We start from the raw sequence: 26,451 nt of genomic DNA, 5'->3' as shown, positions 1-26,451 counted from the left end.
TTTATTTTGTATGATGAGCACTTCTAAATTTCGGTTATTTAGTAAAGAGTAGCCAAGCATTTATTAAAAATAGAATTGAATGTATAGAAAAGCGAAAGTTAAAAGATCCAGATATAATGTCATATAATATAAATGCAATAAAAGTATTAGTCTTATTCTAATACTCAATTTCTACAGCAAAAATTTACTGCTATTTAAGCAATTTCTGCCCGTTTTATTGTAATGGATATTTAAGACAATCTAACTACTGATAAATAGTTCAACTAAACTTATCAGAAAACATTTACAATTAGAGCTAAATCTTCTAAACCCATACCACTATTAGTGTCTATTTTAATTCACATTAATACATAATTGAAGTGTGTATTAAAAATGAATTTTTATATTTTATTATGCATAGGAATTTATATGCATATAGTTAATAAATAGAGAATAATTTAATTAAAAACATTTATTTTGTTACATTTACAATTGGAAAGTTTACTGTAAAAATGTTGACTTCAATTACTTTATAGAGATTTTTTCAAAAACTGATGATATATTTTTATAACCAGCCATTAGACATACATGCCATTGCGCATTGTCATCTTCTTTTCCAAGAGTTAGTAACTTGGTGAGCGGGTTTTCTGAGAGGCCAGCATCACTGTCCAGAGTTGTGTGTGCCTGCTGCACAAGAGGCCCACCACTTGGCACTGTAGGTTGTGACCATTTAAGAGCTGGATTGATGATCTGATGATCAAGGATCATGAAAGAATTTACTTGCTGTCTCTGGGCTTTCTGTAGCTGAGGCCTGGAAGAACTTTCCAGGTGTGCTGGGACCTACAAGATCAAAATCAAACAAATACAATGTGCAGCATTATCTGTGAAATCAGAGTTTTCCTTTCCATTATTGCACTAGGATAATAAACACACTATACTATAGCATCTAGTTTCTCTCAAATCTATCATCCATATTTCTGTCATAAGTTACATACAATTTTAATGGGTTATGATTATTAAGAAGTTAAACTTTAATGAAATATTTTAAATGCTAACCAGTTTTTTTTAAATGAGTAGCCCTAAAAATTAGGAATAAATACATAAGCCACAATATTTTTTGAGGGTCTAAAAAATTAGGGCCCAAAATAACACAGAGAAAACACAGATGATTCACTATTTTAAGTAATTTGTATGTAACATGTATTACTTGGATTCCTTTATATTACACATAAATATTCTACGAAATATGATCAAAACTTTGTTCTTAAGAAAACTAAAAATTTTAAGAGAGCAGGAACTAGAAATATATGTACAAAATTTAAGTGTGAAACTGTATGGGTAGTGAAATTCTAGGTGATTTTTTTCTACTTTTCTGTACTTCCCTATTTCTTTTTTTTTCTTTTTTTTTTTTTTTTTTTTTTTTGAGACCGAGTCTCGCTCTGTAACCCAGGCTGGAGTGCAGTGGCGCGATCTCAGCTCACACTGCAAGCTCCACCTCCCAGGTTTACGCCATTCTCTTTCCTCAGCCTCCTGAGTAGCTGGGACTACAGGCGCCCGCCACCACGCCCACGTAGTTTTTTGTATTTTTAGTAGAGACAGGGTTTCACCGTGTTAGCCAGGATGGTCTCGATCTCCTGACCTCATGATCCGCCCACCTCAGCCTCCCAGAGAGCTGGGATTACAGGCTTGAGCCACGGCGCCCGGCTTGTACTTTCCTATTTCTATCCTGAGCCCAGTTTTATTTTTTTAATCTTATTTTTAAACCCTTTCATATTTTCACCTTATAATAATGAGAAAGTGGTATAGTCATTATTATGAATTGACAGGAGCATTCAGAAAAATACCTAACGATAGCCATGTGTCAGCTAAACAACTGCCAAGTCTGTCAAAATCCCTTTTGCAAAATATACCACATACTTTCAAAATTTTACACCTTCAGTCTAGTTACCATAGTTAATATTGTACTATTGTTTCTGTAAGGACAACTTTAAGCATTTCAAATCTGCCATTTAAAAGCCTATGAATGTAGTTTTGCCTGGCAGTAGTCTTTATATTTACTATGCTATGATGTGGCTTCTAATACATTTTCCTCATGTGGCCTATATATAAACTGATTTAATATTTCCCTTATGTTAAACAATAGTATAGATTGCTGTACAGTGCTTATTTTTCCTTTTATTTCAGTTACACAAACTACTCCTTAAATCCCTTAACATGCATTAACCCAGATAAATAGCCTCTACAAAGTATTTTGCATTTAAATTAGCTGGTTTGGGGTACAATATTGTAGTAGTTACTTTAGTTTAATTCTGTTATGCTGACATTTTTAGCATTATTTTAATTGTACTACCATAAAATAATTTTTCAGTCATATAAAAAAGATTAAGATTGGTAATAAAGATTACACATATTACTAATTATATTGCTATGAGCTTTAAAGTTGTAAAATAACATTTCATTAAAATGCCGGTGGTAATTTTTTTAGGGTAGCTATTTAGATTATCCTACTGTTCTAAATTAATCCTTTTTAATCTGTATACTTTTATGAAATACATTATTAAGAACACTTTCAGTTTCACAAATATGAATGGTCTTTCACACTATGCAACTGAATGCCAAAGAACATTGTATACCTACAATTGGAAAATATCTCCTGTTCTAAGAAGAGTATGTTGAATGAGAATTTACAACATGCATTAACTAATTCATTTTTTACTTTTCATCCATTCATTCCAAAAGCCTCACTGAAGCACTTACTCTTGTGTTATATCAAGAATATAAAAGAAGTCATAGATGTGATCCCAAGGTTATAGGAGTTTACAATTTATTGGGCAGTATTAGTATCAACTATAGCAACAACAACTATAATGATAATAATATTAAGCAACAGATACCAGGCACTGTGCTAAACAATTTACATATATTATTTTATTCCATTCTTGTGATAACCTTAGGAGATAGGTACCATTAGTTAGTAACCCCGTTGCACTATATAGGTGAAGCCACTAAAATTTAGAGAGTGTAAATGGCGTGCCTATTATCATTCAGCTACTGAGAGAAAGAATTGGAATACATAGCCTGTCTTCCTAAGCATTATAAAATCGGTTCCTGAGTAAATAACTGAAATGTTTACAATGCAAAGCAAAAGCTCCATAATACATGCAATGAAACAGAAAAGATCAAGATGAAACAAGACAAGAAGTTGTGAGACAGTCACAAATGTTACTCATGCAAAAGAAGTCATAAATACTTTTCTCAAAGCAAGAACACCATCTCCTCTTCAGGCCACTCTATACAGAGTCAGAATAAAATATAGTATGGGACTAACTCTAATTCTCCCTAAATTATTGATTATCTGTGAGGAATTACAAAAGTTTAGCAGGCAAGAGTGAGGACTGGGTTGGATGTTATCTGTTCAACATCTGCAGACTAAGCAGAAGAGTCTAAAAACTTGGTGTAGCATGGGAAGATTCAATGAAATGTGATTATGCTGTTCCCCAGAAAAAAATCTCTTTGTGGACTTTGTCTTGCAACATGGCTACCAGCTCAGCCACAGTAGGATAAGGAACAAGGCAGTCTTGAGGCCCTCATTCCAGAGCCTAACTCATGACCATTTCTAGATATATCCTGGGCCAGAAGGGAGCCTACTTCCTTGAAGGGAAGGATCTAGTCATGGCAGGATCTTTAAAATGCTAATTAGACCATGGGCCCTGAATAATCAGCAGTACTACCCAGGCAGTACTTGCGATGGGCCTTGAGTGAGACTCAGAGACATGCTGGCTTAGGTGTGATCCAACGTATTCCCAGCTATGGTGGGTTTGGGGAGAGACTCCTTCTGCTCGAGAAAAGGAGAGGGAAGAGTAAAGAGAACTTTGTCTTGTGTCTTAAGTAACAGCTAGCCACACTGGGGTAGAGCACCCAGCGAGCTCTTAGAGTCCTCAATTCCAGAACTTAGCTATCAGACAGCATTGCTGGACATTCTCTTGGCCAGAGGTAAGACCACTAAACGGAGAGTCCTGAAGCTGGCAGCATTCACCACAAGTTGACTGAAGAGACCTTGGGTCTTGAGTAAACGTTAGGAGTAACCAGATAGTACACACTGCAGGCCTGGGGCAGTAGTAGCTTTGGGAGAGTCCGTAGCTTGTGAAAAGGAAAAGAAAGAGTGGGAAGAACTTTGTCTTGTGGATTGGGTGTCAGCTCAGCTGCAGTAGAAAAGAGAATCAGGTAGATTCCTAAGGTTTTCAACTATAGGCCCTGGCTCCCAGCTGGCATCTCTGGACTAGCATGGGGAGGGGGATCTCATCACCATGAGGGTAAGGACACAATTCTGGCTGACTTTACTACCTGCTGATGGTAGGGCATTAGGGCCTTGAGAGAAACATAAGTAGTAGTCAAGCAATGGTTACCATGGGCCTTGGGCAAAACTCAGTGCTGTGCTGCCTTCAGTTCTGACACAGCATAGTCCTATTGGTGGTGGCCAGAGGGGTGCTTGTGTCACTCCTCCCCAAGATCTAGGTAGCTCAGCACACACAGAGGGATTCCATTTGATTGAGAGACTGTAAGAGAAAAGTACCAGAGTCCTTGCTAGGCAACACACAGAATTCTTCTGGATCTTATCTAAGACCACCAAGGTGGTACATGCATGAGTCTGCAAGAGCCACAGCATTACTAATCTTTAGCTGCCTCCTAATGCAGTTACCACTGCGGTGACCAAGAACTTAGATTACAACATCCAAGTCCTTTTAAATACCTGGAATGCCTTCCCAAGATGGACGGGTACAAACCAGCCCAGACTGCAAAGAATAAAATGAATACCTAACTCTTCAATGCCCAAACACCAACAAACATCCACAAGCATAAAAACCTTACAGGAAAATATGACCTCACCAAATAAACTAAATAAGTCATCAGGAACAAATCTTGGAGAAACAGAGATATGTGACCTTTCAGACAGAGAATTCAAAATAGATTTGGGAAAACTCAATGAAATTCAAGACAAAATGGAGAAGCAATTCAGAATACTATCATGTAAATTTAACAAAAAGAATCAAGCAAAAATTCGGGAGGTTAAAAGTTCAATAGGAATGCTGAAGAACACATCAGAGTCTCTTACCAGCAGAATTCATCAAGCAGAAGAAAGAATTATTGAACTTGAAGACAGGATATTTGAAAATACATGGTCAGACGAGACAAAAGGAAAAAGACTAAAAAAGAATTAAGCATGCCTACAGGATCCAGAAAATAACCTCCAAAGGGAAAATTTAAAAGTTATTGGCCTTAAAGAAGAGGTAGAGGAAGAGACAGGGATAGAAAATTTATTCAAATGGGTAATAATACAGAACTTCCCAAACCAAGAGAAAGATATCAATATTCAAGCACAAGAAGGTACTAAAACACCAAATAGATCTAACCCAAAGAAGGCTACCTCAAGACGTCTAATAATCAAACTACCAAAGGTCAAGAATAAAGAAAGGATCCTAAAATGAGAAAAACAAAAATTTTATGCAATCAGTGGTAAGTTGTCATCAGTTTAAAATAATGGGTTATAAGATGGTATTTGCAAGCCTCATGGTAACTCAAATGAAAAAACATTCAGCAGATACACAAAAAAGAAAAAGCAAGAAATTAAAACATACCACCAGGGAAAACTACCTTCTCTAAAAAGAAGACAGAAATAAAGGAAAGAAGGAAGAGAAACAGAAAACAGAGCAGAAAAAAGTAACAAAATGGCAAGAGTAATTTCTTCCTTATTAATAATAAAATTGAATGTAAATGGAATAAACTCTCCAATCAAAAAAAATAGAGTGGCTGAATGGATTAAAAAAAACATGCAACAATCTGTAGTCTACAAGAAACTCACATTAGTTATAAAGATACACATAGAATTAAAAGAAAGGGATTGAAAAATGTATTCCATGCAAATGGAAACCCAAAATAGCAAGAGTCACTATACTGATATCAGACAAAGTAGATTTCAAGACAAAAGGTGTAAGAAGGGACAAAAAGGTCATAATGTAATGATAACGTAGCCAATCAACAAGAAGATATAACAATTATAAATATATATATGTGCCCAAAACTGGAGCATCCAGATATATAAAACAAATATTATTAGCGCTAAATAGAGAGACCCCAATGCAGTAACAGCTAGAAACTTTAACACCCTACTTTCAGCATTGAGCAGATCATCCACACAGAAAATCAATAAAGAAATATCAGACTTAATCTGAACTATAAACCAAATAAACCTAATAGACATTTACAGAACATTTCATTCAATGGCTGCAGTATACACATTCTCCTCAGCACATTGATCATTCTCAAGGACAGACCACATAACAAGTCTTACAAATTCACGTAAGTCTTTAAAACTTTTTAAATATTGTTATCATGTCAAGTATTTTCTCTGGCCACAATGAAATAAAACCACAAATCAACAACAAAAGGAATCCTGGAAACTATACAAACACATGGAAATATGGAAATATGCTCCTGAATGACCAGTGGGTAAATTAAGAAATTAAGAAGGAAATTTAAAAATTTCTTGAAACAAATGATAATGAAAACACAATATACCAAAATGTATGAAATACAGTAAAAGCAGTACTAAGAGGAAAGTTCATATGTATAAGCACCTAAATGAGAAAAGCAGAAACATTTCAAATAAACAATCTAACAATGCATCTTAAAGAAATAGAAAAGCAGGAGAAAGTAAACCCCAAATTAGTACAAGAAAAGAAGATCAGAACAGAAATAAATAAAATTGAAATGAAAGAAACCATACAAAAGATCAACAAAATGAAAAGGTGTTTTCTTGAAAATATAAAATCAACAAACCTTTAGCCAGGCTAACTAAGAAAAAAAGAGAGAAGACACAAATAAATGAAATGAGCAATGAAAAAGGAAACATTACAACTGATATCACAGACATTCAAATGATTATTAGGGCTACTGTGATATGAGCAAGTATATGCCAATAAATTTGAAATATCTAGGAGAAATGGACAAATTCCTAGACATGCACAACGTACCAAGATTGAACCACGAAGAAATCCAAAATCTGAACAAATAATAAGTAGCAAGATCAAAGCCATTATAAGTCTCCCAGCAAAAAAAAAAAAAAAAAAAAAAAAAAAAAGCCTATGGCTTCACTGCTTAATTTTACCAAATACTTAAAGAATTCATACCAATACTGCTCAAACTTTCTGAAAAATAGAGGAGGAGGGAAAACTTCTAAACCCATTCTACAAGGTCAGTATTACCCTGATATCAAAAACAGACAAAGATATATCAAAAAAAGAAAAGTACAGGCCACTATCCCCAATGAACATTGATGCAAAAATCCTCAACAAAATACTAGCAAACCAAATTCAACAACACATTAAAAATATACTTCATCATGACCAAAAGGGATTTATCCCAAGGATGTAAAGACGGTCAAACATATGCAAATTAATGTGACACATCATATCAACAGAATGAAGAACAAAACTACATGATCATTTCAATTGATATGGAAAAAAGCATTTGATAATATTGAACACTTCAAGATAAAAACCCTCAAAAAACTTAATATAGAAGCAACTTACCTCCATACAATAAAAGCCACATAGAACAGACCCAGAGATAGTATCATACTGAGCAGGAAAAAACTGAAATCCTTTCCTCTAAGATCTGGAACACAACAAGGATGCCCACTTTCACCACCACTATTCAACATGGTACTGGAAGTCCTAGCTAAAGCAATCAAACAAGAGAAAGAAATAAATGGCATCCAAATTGGAAAGGAAGAAGTAAATTTATCTGTGTTTGCAGATTAAATGATCCTACATTTGGAAAAATTTAAAGACTCCACATAAAAAAACTATTAGAACAGATAAATAAATTCAGTAAAGTTGCAGGATACAGAATCAACATACAAAAACCAGTAGCATTTCTGATTTAAATGTATGCCAACAGTGAACAATCTGGAAAAGAAATCAAGAAAGTAATCCCATTTGCAATAGCTACAAAAAAAATAAAATACCTAGGAATTAACCAAAGAAGTGAAAGATCTCTACAATGTAAACTGTAAAACATTAATGCAAGAAATTTAAGAGGACACAAAAAAGTCCTCTTCATATTCCATGTTAATGAATTGGAAGAATCAATAATATTGTTAAAGTGTCCATATTACCTAAAGTAATCTACAGATTCAATGCAATCCCTATCAAAATACCAATGACATTCTTCACAGAAATAGGAAAAAAAAAAAGAAAACAGTCCTAAAATTTATACAGAAACACAAAACACTCCGGATATCCAAAGCTATCCAGAGCAAAAATAAACTGGAGGAATCATATCACTTGACTTCAAATTATACTTCAGAGCTATAGTAACAAAAACAGCATTGTACAGACACATAAACCAATGAAACAGAACAGAGAACCCGGAAACAAATCCATAAATGTAAAGTGAACGCATTTTAGACAAAGGTGCCAACAACACATATTGGGGAAATGACAGTCTCTTCAATAAATGATGCTGGGAAAACTAGATATTCATATACAGAAAAAAATGACAATATGCCCCTATCTCTTACCATATACAAAAATCAAATCCAAATGTATTGGAGATTTAAATCTATCCCGAGGTCAGGAGATCGAGACCATCCTGGCTAACACAGTGAAACTCCATCTCTACTAAAAATATATATATATAAAAAAATTAGCTGGGCGTGGTGGCAGGCGCCTGTAGTCCTAGTTACTCAGGAGGCTGAGGCAGGAGAATGGCATGATCCTGGGAGACAGAGCTTGCAGTGAGCCGAGATCGCGCCACTGCACTCCAGTCTGGGTGACAGAGCAAGACTCTGTCAAAAAAAAGAAAGAAAGAAAGAAAGAAAAGAAACAAGTGGGTAGTTGTACCAAAACATTCTGAAGGATGCCATCAACTCCATGATTCTCTATTTTATAAGATTGTCAACTTGCATCATATCTCCTTTCATATTGTGATAACATCCTACAAATGCTTTTAAATGTAATTTCATACTTCTATAGGCTTATATTAATTTTAGCTTCTTTTAAAATGTTTTCTATACAGAAAGCATACAATAATGGTAAAAGCCCTCAACTAATTCTTTCAACATTCACTCAGCAAACACTGAATGAGAGTTTGTGCTTTGTTAAAGCCAGTCTCAAGGGAAAGTGATTCCTCTCCAGAAAGCTTGGCTGTGACCTATATGTCACCACCCACCTGGAGGCCACTTATCTCAACCGAGGGCAAAGAACCTGGGAGGAGATGACTCCGCTTCTTGGGTACTGGCCTTTTGAAATTCAAAACTAACAAGTGATGGCAAACATCAGACAAGCAATTATCTCAATAACAAGATTTTTTTATTATTATGACTAGCCAATCAAATTAACAAAGCAAACATGGGTGGCTACCTAATAAGCCTGTTTAAACCATCAGCAAGAATATGACCAGAAATATTTACAGGCAGAAATAGATTTACTCTAAGTAATTACCTGGTGATAGTAAATAAAAACATATACAACATCATCAAATACACACACACATGCATGCACATAGGCACATACACATATCAAAAAGCAAGACCATTCCATTCACTATAATATGACAGTCCTTATTTAATTTTGTTAATTTTATACTAAGCTTGAATTTAATAAATGAACTGAAACTTTGAGCTTCAAAAGTGAGTAATAGGTAACTATTCATTATGGTCTTGGTATCAGAGGTATATAAGAGGAAATCTATTTTGGGGGGCTTATGAAACTACTACCTCCTAGGTACCAACTCATAAAAGCCACATGACATTTGTTAATGTTCTGCAGTAAAGATTAATAACTCATTTCTTCAAATCTTTCTTTCCTCACAGCAGTCTGTGGATACGATATACCCATAAATCTCATCTTGACTAAAACTTAAATTATACAGTCAAGCTTGTCTGATTGAGATATAACTACTGAACTAAAGTAGAGCCCGGTTCATCAAAAGTTTTACTTAGGTTTCTGAATAACTGTCAGCATATTTCAGCCGAGTATTATATAATCCAAAGCTATTTAATGGATAATAATATAAAATGTGATTGTAACATATTCCTTCAGTCCCAATCATTTGAATTTGGATAATTCCACTGGTGTGTCTTTGAGAAAAGATCCACACTTAAAAGACTAAAAAGAATGAATACTATTAAGCAGAGTTTTTCTAATTCAATAGTGTTCTAGCAGTAAAATTCTTGCACCTGACGAACACTTGAATTTGGTCTATAGAGTCAAAGCTTCCCTTACAATTTCATCTACCTCCATTTATACATGCATTGATTTGTTTTTTTTATGATAGTTTCTCAGTAAAATTATCATGTTATACCTTTAAAAGAAACAAAACAAATACCAGCAATAACCATGGTTTGCTTAGGCTGATCCATTTTTTAAGAGTATGAGTAATTTTTTAAGACATAAACTTGAATTAAGAATCACATCAGAGACTGACAACTTCATTTTGGCCTCAAAACAATACAACAGCCATGCACATACTAAAGTCAACTGTTCCCATCATCAATAACCAAAATAAGTTAATGTGAAACATTCAGAAAATGTAAGCAATGATACTTAAAATACACTTGACAATGTGCTCACAGTTTAGCATTAATTGAATCTGCAAATATTTTTGAGTGTCTACTACATATCATGTTTCATATTACTAAAATGGACTTGAGATATAACAAAACAAAACAGATATAACCCACTCTTCAAAGAATTCACAGTATATTAGGGGAGATAAATATTTAAACATGTAACTATAACACAATGTGACAAACTCTTGAAAGTAAAACGTGTCATAATCAAGCAGAAACTAGATAAAACAGGAACAAGTCATTCAAGTGAAAGTCAGTTCTTGCTAGTAATTTTACTGATTGATTCATTTAACAAATATATGCATGCCTATATACGATAGGCACTTGAGTGGCCAGAGTGGTAGGCACTTGAGTGGACAGAGTGGTAGGCACTTGAGTGAGCAGAGTGGTAGGCACAGTCAAACATGGTCTCTCTCCTCACGTAGCTTATAGGCAGGGGCAGATGGAAGAGACAGAGTTTAATCAATCACACAAATGACTATAAATGGTTAAGTGCTACAAATGATAGGAAGGAGAAATGCACAGGACTTTGAGCACGTAGGAAAAGGACATTATCTACACAGAGGTCAGGGAAGACTTCCCTGAGGATGGGATGATAGGGCTCGAACAGGAGGGTGAACAGGAAGTAATCACATCAAGAGTATAGTAAAAAGCACTTCGGAGAGATGGAGGAGTATATGCAAAGATCCTGTGGTGAAAGGAAGCAAGGTGAGAAAAACCCACTGAAAGGAGAGAATGGATCTAGAGCAGAAAAATGATGACATGGTCCGAAGGGGCTGTAGAGACTAATAGGACCAGCCCATGCAATCCTTTAGGTATATAAAGGTGTCTTATTTTCTCCAATAAAAGGAGGGGCAAGTAAAAGTTTAGTCAGATAAATACTGAAGAGTAAATGAGGGAGTCCAAGAAAGAAAAAAGCATTACTTGAATGAGGGTCATGTGATGAGGGTAAAGTTGTGATGTGGAGACAAATAGCTGGATTCAAGAGATGTTTAGAAATAGATTAAGGAATGATACCTGAGTTCCTGGCTTAAGTCATTGAATGAATAGTGATGTCCTTTACTGAGAAGACTGGTGTTTAGGAAAGAATAGAGAATCATTAATTTGGTGTTAAACATACTGAGTTTTTGAAGCCTTGAAGATGTCCAGGAGGGGAAATGAAATAGGTAGCTAGACGTGTGTGTCTGGAACTCGGAAGTGATGTATGGGCCATTATAATTTACATGACATCCACACTTCAGTGACAGGTGAGATGGACATTGAAGGAAGAACCTACTTGGAAGACAAGAAGGCTTAGAACTAAATATGATGGGCCGGGCGCGGTGGCTCAAGCCTGTAATCCCAGCACTTTGGGAGGCCGAGGTGGGCGGATCACAAGGTCAGGAGATCGAGACCACAGTGAAACCCCGTCTCTACTAAAAATACAAAAAATTAGCCGGGCGCGGTGGCGGGCGCCTGTAGTCCCAGCTACTCAGGAGGCTGAGGCAGGAGAATGGCGTGAACCCAGGAGGCGGAGCTTGCAGTGAGCCGAGATCGCGCCACTGCACTCCAGCCTGGGCAACAGCGTGAGACTCCGTCTCAAAAAAAAAAAAAAAAAAAAAAAAAAAAAAAAAAGAACTAAATATGATGGATTCCTAACTTCTAATTACACATAGGAAAATCTATTCTGATATTAAACTTTATTTTCCCCCTTCTCCTTATTGAGTATTTTTGCACATTTTGCAAAATTGTTGTTTAAAGTCTGTGCATGTTATGCTGCCAGGTAAGTAAGCTATCCTTAATTAAATAATTATTAGTTTGCCCTATTTCAGAAATTATGCATTCAACCCTTTGATATAGATATACCTTTATTTTCCTAATCCAACACTATTATAACTTTCATGTTAGCAATCCTCAACCCCTTATCTGCAGCCCTAAAATCCAAAAAGCCCTGAAAACCAGAGGGATTTGTTAAATCAGCACAAGCCCATTAGATGACAAAATCATTCAGGAAATAAAGTAAAGCTATTTACAGTCTTTCTTTATTCCAGTTAGAGAAAATATTCATATGCTTTGCAGCAGATGTATTAATATGTTAGATTATGGGATGCTCCCTTAGGCCCTTCTGGAGTGTCAAGTAATAAATAATGTTGCACTACATTACTTTTCTAAATCTAAAATATTGAGAACTCCAAAACACATCTAACCCTAGGATTTTGGATAATACATTTTGCACCTCTTTTTGTTTATTGAGTAAATAGCACCTGGAAAAAACTATCCTGAAAGCTTTGAATATATATTATCTCATTTAATTTCATGACCTCATAAGATGTCATGATATCATAAAACTCAAATAGGTCTCCACAATTATTTTTTAAAACTTCTCTGTATATAAAATTGTTTATTCTTTTTATAAATTATAATATATCAAAAACTCAAATTCAAATTGATTGTATGCTATCTATTGAAGAAATCACCTGAAGAACTGTCCTTTCCAATTCAACAAACCAACTGAATGAATGAAACATACATCCTTTTAATAAGAATTAATTGTCCAAGTATTAACAATATTATATGTTTATATTACTAAGCATATTTATATTTAGAACTTATGAATTGATGTGGTTTTGATATTTGCCCTTCCAAATCTCATGCTGAAACGTTACCTCCAGTGTTGGAGGTGGACCTAGTGGGAGGTGTTTTGGTCATGGGGGTGGATCCCTCATCACTGGCTTGGTGCCATTCTCATGGCAATGAGTGAGTTCTCACTAGATCACTTCACAACAGAGCTGGTTGTTTAAAAGAGCTTGGAAACTCCTCTTCTGTCTCTTTCTGTCTGTCTCTTGCCATGTGACACACCTGCTCCCTCTTCCCCTTCTGCCATGATTGTTAAGCTCCCTGCAGCCTCAGCCAAAGCAGGTGCTGGCACTATGCTTCCTGTATGATCTGCAGAACCATGAGCCAAAATAAACCTCTTTTCTTTATAAATTACCCAGCCTCAGGTATTCCTTTATAGAAATGCAAATTGGACTAACACATGACTGTATTTAAATAAGTTAATATTACAGTTTATATGCTTTTTAGAAGCTTAAGGCCATCTACAATTCAACAGTTTCCTATAAAAGTGCAAATGTACAAGTTAATTGCTTCAACTAGATTCAGTAAAATTTCTTTAAATTTCTATTCAAAAAAGTTTATCTGATTGCATTAGAGCTTAAACATTAATATTTATTAAGAAGGCTTTTATAAAGCAAAAGACATTTTCCTTCAGAAATCAACAATTGTGTTTAGATGATGTTTTACACTTCACAGATACTTTTAAGTTAAAACAAAGCTCTCATGTCATGCTTAAATGTACTATTTTTCAACCTCAGTATAGTGACCTTTTGATATCACTTTCATTATGAAGTTGTGAATGTTCTTTCAAGGATGCAGAGAATAAAGGAGAAACAAGACTGACTTCTTTAGAAAGTCATATTTCAAATATCGGAAAAGTCATCAATGCACTTTTTAAAAAAATCTACATGCTCTAAAATAGATCTAAAGCCATAAATGGGAACATCTGGGATAAAAACCCAAAACTTACTGTAATATTTGCCGTCTCTTATAAAATTCTGTTGCAAATATACTGTATTTATTATTTGTATTATATCCTAATGCTGGATATGGAATATCAATGCACCATCAGCCTATTCAGATATTAAAAAATGAATTCACAGGCTACAAAATATAGTTGAATTTATAACAAAGAAACTTATACATTTTCATAAGAATAAAAGGATTATCAAGGTTTATTTCTGAAAAAAAAAAAAAAAACCCAAACAATTCAAATGGTCTTATACTATCTTAGGCTGGAAAACTTTTTATATCCTTATTTTATGGGTTGATGTATGATCATCAATTAATGAAGTCATTTTTATCATAATAAAATGTCATGATTAGAACTGCAGTATTCTAGTCTAACCATTTTCTAAAGAATATGATTGGGGCATTTTAGGTAGTTAAATATTAAAATAATCTAATTGAAAATGAGACTTTTCGATTATTCATTTTGATTGACAAACTGCAGAAAAATGGGTTTCTTTCCTAAGTACATTTCTATTACTCAGTTTTGGTAGATATTACCAGTATTTCTGAGTAAAAGGTAAAATATACCTGTCTTTGTCTTACTTAACTAATAAATACAATTATTCTTGAATTTTTATGTTTTAAATGCACCTGTTATTATGGCATCTACATCAATCAAATTCCTCAAGTACTATGCTTCTTGAGGAAGGAAAGGTGTTCAGTTACGTGGTTGTCATAGCTCCATTTTCCCCTTGTAACCAAACAACAATGTTCTTTAGAATTAAAGAAGCACACTTTTGATTTAAATTATTTATAGTTATAAAAAGAACATTAAACTGGAGCAGCAATTCATTACGAAGACTGATCACAGGACCTGATGGACTAACTGAAAGCCTCAGAAAGCAAAACAATAGCCACAGTCATGAGGTGAGCATTCCAGTGACTTAACTTCTACTTTCATTTCATCTATTAAAAAATACTGGACCTCAGATGAATTATCAGACTTATTCACAATCACACAAGCAACAAGTGAACCAAACTGCATGTATTTTGATTGTAATAGGGTATTCTTTCAACTGTAAGTTACTTATTATCAGTTAATAAGTATAATGAAGTTTAAATCCACTCTTCATTACTAGGAAAAAAAGTGTTCTATATAGATAAACAAATATGAATCAACTGACTTCACTTTCTGGTAGGTGCTTTCTTCCACTTTAGTCTCTAGATTATGTAATAAAAATACACTGAAGAAACCCAGCCTTCTTCTCCAGGAGAAATTTTAGTTTCTTGAGACCATCTTTACTATTATCTAAATGCTTGATTTCCTGAAAAACTTCTAACTCCCTTTCACAAGAAAGAAGAATGAACAAAGAGAGAGGGAGCAGGAGGCAGAAAATAATATTTTTTTCAGCTTGGCTTATCCTGCATAAATATCATGATTACGCTATTTATTATCTGTAAACTTCTTTCTTTGAGAGGTAATTTTAAGAAATGAACAAGTGTATATAAAATGTTGGAAACAACTAAAATGATAGAAAATTTATTTGTAAGATTTTTCGTTTGTCTCAAATACTTTTGAGAGATACAGAGAAAATAAAAATGCTAGATAATGTTGTAACTTTTGAATATATGGAAAATGTTTCACTGTAACTTCATAGAGGAGGACCCAAAATTCTGTTTTCCATACTAATTTGAGCTTACAAACCAACCTAAAAAAAGAAAAAAAAATCGTTGAAAATTTACAAATTAAAACAAAAATATTTTTGAAAATGTATTTGTTTTAGCCCTTTTAATCTTTTTCTAGTTACTTGCAATTTCTTTGTAGCAGGTAAAATAATACCTCCCCACCAAAGATGTCCACATCTTACCCTAGAACCTGTGGATAAGTACATTTACATTATACAAGGAGTTTTGTATGTGTGATTAAGTTACAGACCTTGAGATGGATAGATTATCCCGGATTATCATGCATGGCCTAATATAATCTCAAGGGTTCTTCAGGAGGACCAGAATCAAACAGAAGGTGTGACTGTGGAAGTAGGTATCAGAGTGATGTGGAGCATTGAATCAGAGTGTGGGCAGCCTCTAGACACTGGAAAACGCAGGCAAGCACATATTTCTCTAGAGCCTCCAACAAGGATCTAAAACTTCCTGACACTTTGATTTCAGCCCAGTGAAACTCATTTCAAAATTCTCTTCTCTACAACTGTAAGATAATAAATTTGTGTTGCTTTAACCACTAAGTTTGTGGTAATTTTGTTACAGCAGCAATAGAAAACTAATATATACTTATTATATATCATTATAAATATTTTATTTATAATATAATTATAAATTATTAGAATTCTAACATATAAATCTGAGTTTTATTTTCTCATTCTTATAGCACTTGGAATGTTGCTGATGGCTTCTAACAAACACGTTTCCTGGAAATGCTGATGCCATGGTATTTCCCCATCATAACTGAAGTAACTTGAGGAAAATTCTGACAAAGGTCAGTTTCCTAAATCAAATGCCTTGAATCAATCCCTCAATGGTATTAAATGCTCTAGTAGTAGAAGTTATAAAGGAAAAAAGTTATCTCTCTTTTTCTCCCTTTCTTTCTCAGTATGATCTGAAGAAAGTGTAGATGAGAATAAATTAAAATAGAAAATAAAGCAGAAGCTAGCACTACCTTAAGCTTTGTTCTTAAAGCCCGATGACACACTTGAGGCTATTAGTAGGATAATAATGTGATCAATTAGCATTTCAGAAATATCCCTCAGGCAATAATATAAAGGGGGAGTTATTGAAAGACCTTACTGGGCAAAAGGACAAAAAAAAAAAAAAAAGAAGAAGAAGAAGAAGATTTGTGAGCCAAATACTACCAATAATGTATAGGAATTAAGGGAAAATGTGTATAAGACTTCTGATTGATTTATACATGTGATGAAGGGAAAGGAAGATTCACATATTGTGTATTTCTATGAAATGGGAAGCAGAGCACAAGATGGCACCAAAAAAAGGAATAAAAGTGAAAGCAAAATGTTGAAGGAAAGAAGGAGAATTCAGTATTGGGCTTAATGAAATGAGAGCCTGTGGAACATGTAACGGGGAGGTCTAGTTCACAGCTAAGATGTGCAGATTTAGAGACACAAACTTGGTGGCCAGTTTACAATTCACTGCATCAGGGTTTTAGATAAAGTCACTCAGGGTGAAGAATTAGAATTAGAAGGACAGAATGTTAAGTAAAGGACTTGAGGAGCATCAATATCCAAGAAGTGAGAGAGACTAAAAGAATCTTAAAAAAGTATTACACAAGGAAAGTCAAGACAGAACACTATCACAAAGCTAATGTAGGATAGAGTTTCAAGAAAAAAAGTGGTTAACAAAGTCAAATGCCTCAGGGATGAGGGAAGAGAAGGAGCAGAAGATATCCCTAGCAGACTGGAAAATAACTGGGTCACTGGGAACTCTCAGGAGAATTAGTTCAGGGACTTGGCGAGAACAGAAATCAACCTGCAGGAATTGGAGGAACTTGGTGAACTGTCAGTGAGGAGACCTCAGGGCTCAGACTAGGCACCTTCTCCTTTCTCTCCATGTTGAATAGGTGATCACCCAACTATCTATCCAACTTCTTCCCATACCGCTGTCTCTCTCTCCTATGCCTACTGTGGTTTTGCCATACTGGACTTTTACAGTTACTGCAATGAGACAAACACTATCCCCCAATAGAGCTTCCACACATGCTTTTCCTACTGCCTGGAATGCTCTTTCTTGGGTTCTACAAAGACCTGGCTTCTCTCTTTTCAGGAATAGGTTACAATGTCTTCTAACCACTGTTTAAATTGGTCCTTCCCTAATATATTTTTATTTCTGAACTCTCATAGTATTGGCATTTTGTGATTAGTTATTCATATATTTTATTTTATGTATTACCTGTCCTACTGACTACATTCTAAGCTGCTTTAGGACAAGCAATATTTCTCTCTATATTTATAACTGGACTTCCAGTGTTGTGCACAGCGTTTGGCAAATATTAGGTTCTTAGTAAATATTTATTAAATGAACAAATCAGCGAATGAGGAAAACAGCCAATAACAGTAATAACTACCACATATTAAGTGCTTATATATGTCAAGACCTGTTGCACACGTTTTACACGTATTAATCTTTTAATCTTCCTAACAGCCCTATAAGTTCCTATGAGGTAGGAACTTTTACTATCCCATTTCAGTGATGAGTTTACTAAGATAAAGAGAAGTTAAGTAATATGCCAAGGGATGCATAGCTAGTACAGCCAGGATTTGAAGGCAGGAAGTCTGATCCCAGAGTTCATACTCTTCACCTGCTTTAAAGATTTCAGAATGCCTGATCATAATCAGAAAGAGATATCTTGGGGACTTCAGTTATTATAGATGGCTCCAGGGTTAATGGATGAATGTGAGTGTGTGTGTGTTTATAAATGGAGAAACTTTACCAACATTATATGCACAGACTAACATGTTATTGGAGAGAAGTAGAAGATACAAGCAAGAAAGGGTGACTGATAAAGGAAGTGACTGAAAAAGCAGGTATAAGTGAGACCTAACACAAGGAACCTAGCTGTGGGGGATCATTCTTTTTCTGTGAAAGAGGAGAAAAAAATAGAGTTGAGGCTGATAAAGACATTTTAGATTTCTGGGGTAGAAGTTGAAGATTTTACGTTTTTATTTTACGTTTTTATTAGATTTTCTCAATAAAGTTATAGGCAAATTTGTCTATTGAGTGTATGGGGAGAAATGATGACGTATGAGGTTGAATGAGAGAAGTCAAATGTACCAAATACACCAAATGGAATGGAAGATAATGGGCTAGAACAATGGCGGCTGGATAAGGTAGAGGCCCCAACTGAGATGGAAGACCACCCACTGGTTTGTAAAAGCAAGAATCTGCATGTTATTGTGGGACTATCTTCCCCCACAGCGGCTTGGAGGCTGAGCTGATAGGCTGCACTAGTCATGGATGGTTAGGTAAAACAGAACAACAGGGCAAGAAGTGACTCGAATTATGAGAACTGATTTAATCATCACAAGAAAAGGTAAAGGCTGGATGTGTAGGGAGCAATGGCCAGGCCAAAGAATGAGAAAAATATATATATATATAGCCAATTAGGAGACTCCATCAGACCAAAGAGAGTGTATAGAGAGTGAGAGAGCAAGAGAGCTGGAAGGCTGAGAGCTATGGTCCAGCCAAAAACATTAGATCACTCTGAAAGCTCCTGGGCCTGGGAAACAAGGCACCCCTCAATCTGCCCTTGTTAACTTTTACAACAATTTCATCTTTCCCTTCAATTGCTCACTAATTCTCTAAAGGAACAACTCAACATTCTCTTAAGTGTCTGTGCTTGTATATTCTATCATAAAAGATTTATTGGTAAACTTGTCTACCAACCATACTTCCTCTTCTCAATGGGAAATTATCCCCAAAGGTTGCAGTGTCCAACATGGTTTTAGTCCTCTTTCTTAAGGTTTATAGACTATCTTACAACGAAAAAATTGCAGCCATCTTCTTAACTTTAAGCATAATGTTTTCATCAGACTAAATAAAAAATCAGTGATGTATTGCACAGATAATTTGGTTTCTAAATGTTTCCATCATTTAATAACTTTCACCATCGGTGACATAATTTATATGAGTGTTCTCTATTATTGAAACTGAATATTTTAACACACAGACACAAGATTATAAAACAAGCAGACAACTGGCATAGAATCCAAAGAGAACAGTGAAGAGAACAAATAAGACACCCATACAGTATTTTGCTATTTACAGAGCACTTTCTTAACCATTGGCTTATCTAATCCCTTCTATAATCTCTTATCTGATCCCTTATGATTAGGATTCCTTATTTGATGCATTTTATTGATGAGCTAACTAAGGCTCAGAGAGATTAAGCAACTTGTGTGCTACTTCAATAACTTGCTTAATCTAAAAATCAAACCAAGTCTACTTTCTTCTATTCTGGTGAACTCTTCAATTTTAAAAAATATATTAATAATAATAATAGCATAAATTGCTAATAAGTACTGAAAGTTTGCTATGTGTCAGGCATGCTATTTAGAGCTCTGCCCGCCTTGCTTCATTTAATCCTCACAGCAAAGCCAGTGAAGTGAGCCACCTTATTCTCTACATACTACATAATGCCTGAGAAAGTGGGGCCAGAGGATAGGTTAAGGACCTCTGAAACAAAGCAATAATTCAAATCCACACTCACTACTCACTACTGAGTCTTTGTTCCTAATCACCTAGTAATTATGAAAACAAAGATTTTGCTTTTCAAATTAACATTTTTTTTTTGAAATAATAATACCTTGTGCAGAGGAGGGAGCAATCCAATAGGCTCTGTGAACTGCTGCTAGGGAGATAAATTTGGACAGTACATTTTTATAGCTTAAGAAAATAGTTCTGAATGTGTGAAAGATTTGAAGCATCAGGATGATCACTGAAACATTATTAATAATGATTCTATAATGTAAAGTACATATAAAATTTAAATATATGCCCCAGTAGTCTCTCTATAGCATTCTTTAATCTGTGGGATTGGATTTAGTTCTCTCTTTTATTCAGGTCAAAGGGCTTCTTTGCTAAAAACAATCATAATATAATTAGAAAGCATAAACCTGCAAAGCAAAGCTAACATGCTTCCTTTCCTTGTTGTAATCACAGGACAAAATTTTTAAATAGAATACATAAAGTGACTCTAAGATAAAATGTGACTGCTTAGCAATTTTAAGAAAAGTGTCATTATTTTAAAGTTATTACTGACACTGTAGCCCTAAAATCTATCTAATCGTACCATTGGATTTATTTTTTTTTTTTAAGTACAGGAGATAGCATCTAAGTCCTGAACATTTAGAAAACATATTCACAGGAAAAGTTAAAATTTTAGGCAAATTAAGGAGCAGCACATGAATAAGGCTTTCAAACAGTAACAGGATCTTTCAAACTCTCAACACGAATACATTAGAATATTCAACCAACATAAAACAGACTTTATAAAAATGTGCTTACAACAGACAATAACCTCATTATGTTCTCCTCATAAAATCCAACACTATAATATGAGAATAAAGCATTCCTTCCGTCCTTATAGTGTTATTTTTGTCTTGCCCAAACCTAGGAGCTTATATTAAAGTAAATTTTCTAAAGGAACATAAGAATTGATATATAAAAGCATTTCCTTTTAAAAAGCCATGCAAATAATAATTCCAACCAAATTCTCTTTCCTCTCATAAAAGGTTTTGTTTAGAGTTTGTTGTTTTCTTTCATAGCTTCTTCTTAAAAAGAACTACCATTAAAGGCAAGGTCAAGTTTGCTTACCACAAGTTACAAATGACTGAATTGGTAACCCAATATCTGAGAAGTCATTTGCTGTTATATATCTATTATCAATGCCTCAGAAGAGTCAGGATAATGCCTTATTTGGACTTGGCCACATGGGGAGAGTTTCAAACTTCTTGAACTCTGTATGAGCACAGGTGAAAAATGTGATGGTATTGTAGCCTATAAATACATTGTCAGCTCTAGCAAGCAATGAGACATCTCACTCCAGAAAGTCAAATGCTGCAAGGTGTCACTTTCAAACTTCTCTCATTGGTCCCAAGAAAATAGGTATACATTTCAAATACAGTAATTTAAAGTAGATTCTGGTATAAATACACCCACGTCCTCCAAAGTTAAATTTTCCAGTTAAACTGTCTCCAGTCAATCTGACCACTTCAACCTGACAGGCAAGCCAGTCAAATAAGCAGTCAGTGGGCCAAAATCTGTCAAAATGGTTTTCTTAACTGGTGATTGCTTTTTGACTGACTTGAGCAGTCAAGTTAATCAGAACAGTCAAACCAGGTTTCCAGTGTATACAGTTTTAGCTCTTCCTGTTTTAGTAGGTGTGCCCTGTTTATATATTTGAAGGGAGCTTTATTAAGTCATATTGTTTAAGAGAAGCAAGTCAAGAAAGTTGTGAGCACTAGTTTGACAATAAGGGCTCCCCCTAGAGTTGGTCCTGAGATTCAGCCCTGGGGAGAACAGGCTTATAGGCCCTGCTTGAGAGCTATGAAATGCACAAGGGGAAGGGGTGGCCAGGAGAAAAGCACTATAGAAGTACCCGCGTGCCCACCTCTTGACATGTCCCGGTTAGAGGACTGAGACATGTGTCCTCCAACAAGGGAGAGATAAGGGAATGGGTTCACCATATTTTTGGAGATTTATAAAAAGACACTTAGAAAGAACCCAGTGGAGAGTTTGATGACATTGATAGCCATTGTTGACAGTGGTTTTCCATTCTTAAATAGCCATTTTTGTCAAGAGAAAGAGAAATTTTAAGAATCCCCTTAATTTAAAAATGAGGTTGAGGGCAATTTAATTTCTCAGCTTTCACAAATGACAACCTTGAAATGCAGTCTAATGTGTGTTAAAAAGCATTGTTTGAGCAGCATTTAAGATTGCAGATTTGGGAATTTGCCCGCCTAGATTCAAACCTGGGCTCCCACTGACAAGCTATATGCCTTGAAGCCACATATTTCCTTCCTTGGATGTCAAGTAGCCTTCGCTTCATAATGAATAAAATTAAACAACTCAACTCCCAGAGTTATTTTGATTAATAAGTGATTAAATGTCAGTCAAATATTTTCAACTCGGTAGGGGAAGGAACACTAGCTATGGAGAAGCATGGCCCAGTTCAAGTTCACCATAACTATGAGAGCATCTTGTTCAAATAAAGTATTTTGTAATGTACTAGACTTCTTTTTTACTGGTGTCTTATGTTTAAGTTTTGCTTTAATTAATAGTTTTATCTTTAATATCTTCATAATTTATTTAAAAGTGGCACTAAAAAGCATAAAGGCTAAAGTTGCCAGGTCACCATTCCATACAGGCATTGAACTACATGCTTTACCCTCCCTTTCTCATTTAATAGCTGTGAAACCCTGTGAGGTAGATCAGGTTTACAAATGAAGATATTGAGTTTCAATCAAATTATATGGCCTGTCTGTGATCAAACAGCTGATTATGGCAGAGGTGGTTTTAAAATTAAAATGTAACCAGCTTGCTTTAAAATCTATTAAGAGCCCGTAATATAACAAATACCTAATTAACAATAACAAATTTCTGGTTCTTCCAGCAAAAAAAAAGAGTGGTTTATATTGTAACTTCATGACTTCCTAAAGAGAGACACTTGTCTATTAGGCGTCTGAAGTTATTGTAAGTAAATCCTAAGAACTAGAATGATTCAACACTGATCTATCACATCCAGAAGCCAATCTTATTTCCACTTTCTGCAGTGCCACTTTGGATTTCAAAATAATAAAATAAAATATCTGAAAGATAAGACTCACGTATTCCAAAGTACTTAGAGGTATAAAAGAATTCAAAGACTGATTAATTCAGCAAATAAAGATAGAACGTCTTGTTACTTGAAAATGGTTCAAGCATCAATGAGCATCCTGAAAACTGAGAAATTGTTGCGACATTAAACTGATTTCATAGTGTTTTCTTCGGTGATTTTTTGATCATTGATAGAGATAGAACTCTTTTACAATATTGTGCAAAAAAGACTCAGAAGGATCATGAATGAATCGAACCTCTAGAAAGAACTTAGGCTTCCAGCTAAAACTCACCCTCGGAGGGTGTAATCTAACATATAGCATGAACATCTCAAGAGACTTGCCCTAGGTCAGTTCATCTCTCTGTGATGCCATATCCTCTAGATGGAAATAAAAACAGTGAACTCTTTTAAATGTGCCCTATGGTCTGATTAAAGATTGAAAAGGGCTCTAAAAATCCACAGCACTCCCAGGGAAAAATGCTAAATATCATTATCATTATTACACCAAATGCCATAATTTGGTCTCCTCAGATTCCCTTTTTATGTAGATTCCATCACACTCTGACTTTTGACTTTTTGCCTCTCTGACCAAATCTCCAATGACAAAGCAAAGGGAAATGTTGAGGCAATTAGTGGGAAATGGAAGCAATTAATTCCCTTTTTTAGTGGAGACCTGGCCTCTGTGAACCAGTTTAACCAAAAATAATCAATGACCTTTCTCTGACCAAACTGAAGCAAATCTACTTGATATTTGTCACTGGTTATCCATCTACTGCATCGACATTAATGAGTCTCTTCACTTTGCCCCTTTATTTTATGAAATAGAGCCATCTTTTCTGGTCCCATGTTACCTCTGCAACTGCTATTTTTGCAAATCTAATACAGTCAAAGTCCTCATTATCCGTGTGTAAGCCTAGAAACCATTTTTAGCAAAACCATGGTTTCTGATTTTCTTCTACCCTTCTCCCTTGAACCGTTTCCCTTTCTCTGCTATGGAGATGCGAGCTTGTTCAAAATGAACGAAAGAGAACAACAAAGATAAAGTTTAAATGTAAAAGGGTCCTAGAAAAGACTGTATATCCATCTGGGCATAAACAGCACCCAGACCGACATCTAAGTCCTTGGCCAATCATTGCTCACTATTCAGCTTTCACCTTGGGAAACTTACCTATCCTTCACAAATCTCACTTTTCTTTTCTGCACACTGGAGACAACATCACTTGCCCCAGTGTCTTGCCAGACTCAAATTAGATGATACATGTAAAGCCTTTAGTGCATGAGGAGAACCCAATGTTTTCTAGTACCACCTGTTTCAAAGAAGAGGAGAATATTTCATAAAATATACTGGTTTTGATACTCAATACAATTCTTCTAAAATGACTGCTACTCAAGCAAGAGGACTCAGCATTCAGGGTCTCTCCTTTATCCCCCTATTAAGAAGAGGACTTCATATTTTAGCTTATCCATTTATTTTACACATTATTTCAATCTCCTGTCATATTCCAGAATATCTTTGCTTGCTATTTTGTTGTTGTTGTTGCTGCTGCTATGGTTTGTTTGTTTCATCTTTTGACAAACACCCCTTAAGCAACTGTTCATCAGCTGTCACATATCTCACTAAGTATGGTCCAATAGGCCTGAATCCAAGTGAATTTAGAGACAGCTCGGTATTACCAGTGTTTCATATGAAAAACAAATGGAGATGCAAATGAATTGGCAATACATTTTGAGAAAATATGCAACACTAGAGATGTCCTGTGAAGAAAAGGAAAATTAACAGTTACTTCTCAAATTATGCAAGGAGTTGCTTTTTTCTCTATTTCATTTTGTTCTAAAAAGCTCTGTCCTAAGACAGACTTCCCTGAGGCTGTTTGAATAGGAGAGAATAGGAGAGAATATTCAGGAAAACAAGACCAGACATATGAGACAGTGGCCCATTGTTATGTTCTGTACTCTGAAAACCTTTCAGAAATGTGGGATCAAGGGCCTCAAAGGAAAAGGTCCTTCCTTTGCACTGTGAACTAGATTTCCAATCTTAGAGCTCCTATATCCAACCCAAGTTTGATTTGTCAGGAGCAAATTCAGAGCACTCTTCAGATACAACAGACCTAGATTTAAGCACCACCAGACACTTCAACTTCACCCTCAGGCCCAGCCCCAGCCTTTCACTCTCCACACTAGATGTTAATTCAGTGTGAAATCTTCAGGAAATACATACACACACAGAGAGACACTTATTCATAGTCACATGTCAAGTTGGTAGCAAGCTAAAAATGCTGAACTTCTGACTTCCCATTTCACATTGTGTTCTATCTAACCAAGCAACCACAAAGAAATCACTGGATCACTTGCAAATATTTGCTAAGTCCACTGGTTTGCTAATCCATGTTCAGTTTAAGTGAGAAATGCTACAGTAAAAAATGTAGTAGTACATCACCTTCAATTTTCTCATGAAAAAATTTTCAGCCTCTCTGTTCTTGCCAAAGGTACAACTGTTTTGCAAGGTGTTATCCATAGTCACCACATACAGTCATTTTTGCTCTCTTAAATCAGATACAGAAACACTCTATCAACAAAAATTTAAAACTAATAACTCCAGTCTTTCACCCTCTAATGTGTCTTCCAAATGGCCAGAGACGGAGAACATAAAACTAAACATAATTAAAGTATGTTAAAACATAACCAAATCAAGCTCCTCCTCTGGGTAAACCCAACAACTCTTAAAAGCATAGCTGTTCATGGTCTGCCCCCACCTTAACTCTTCAGCCCTACTTCATGTTTTTTCGCTCAATGGTTCCACTTCTAATCAAAGACCCCTGAATATGCCATGCTTTTCACAACTCTGCACATGCTAGTCTTTCAATCCACTGGACCTTTTGGCCCAATGCCTTCACCTGCCTAAAGAATAGCTATTTCATTTTAAAGATATGCTTCAGCCATCCTCTCTTTG

General features: G+C 35.2%; 1 protein-coding gene across 12 annotated transcripts in view; it reads right to left on the bottom strand.

Annotated features, from left to right (window-relative positions):
- LOC105475715 (transcription factor EC) overlaps positions 1 to 26,451 on the bottom strand; it is a 557,301-nt gene that overhangs the window by 55,602 nt on the left and 475,248 nt on the right. For all 12 annotated transcript variants that reach the window (XM_071094590.1, XM_071094586.1, XM_071094583.1 and 9 more), the window contains one exon: positions 568 to 819. In XM_071094590.1, the coding sequence (XP_070950691.1) occupies positions 568 to 819 (252 nt within the window). The remainder of the gene's footprint in view (positions 1 to 567; positions 820 to 26,451) is intronic.

Source organism: Macaca nemestrina, chromosome 4, assembly GCF_043159975.1.
Source record: "Macaca nemestrina isolate mMacNem1 chromosome 4, mMacNem.hap1, whole genome shotgun sequence".
Lineage (NCBI taxonomy): Eukaryota > Metazoa > Chordata > Mammalia > Primates > Cercopithecidae > Macaca > Macaca nemestrina.
The sequence above is the reverse complement of the archived record's forward strand: the minus strand, read 5'-3'. Positions and strand labels throughout refer to the sequence as shown.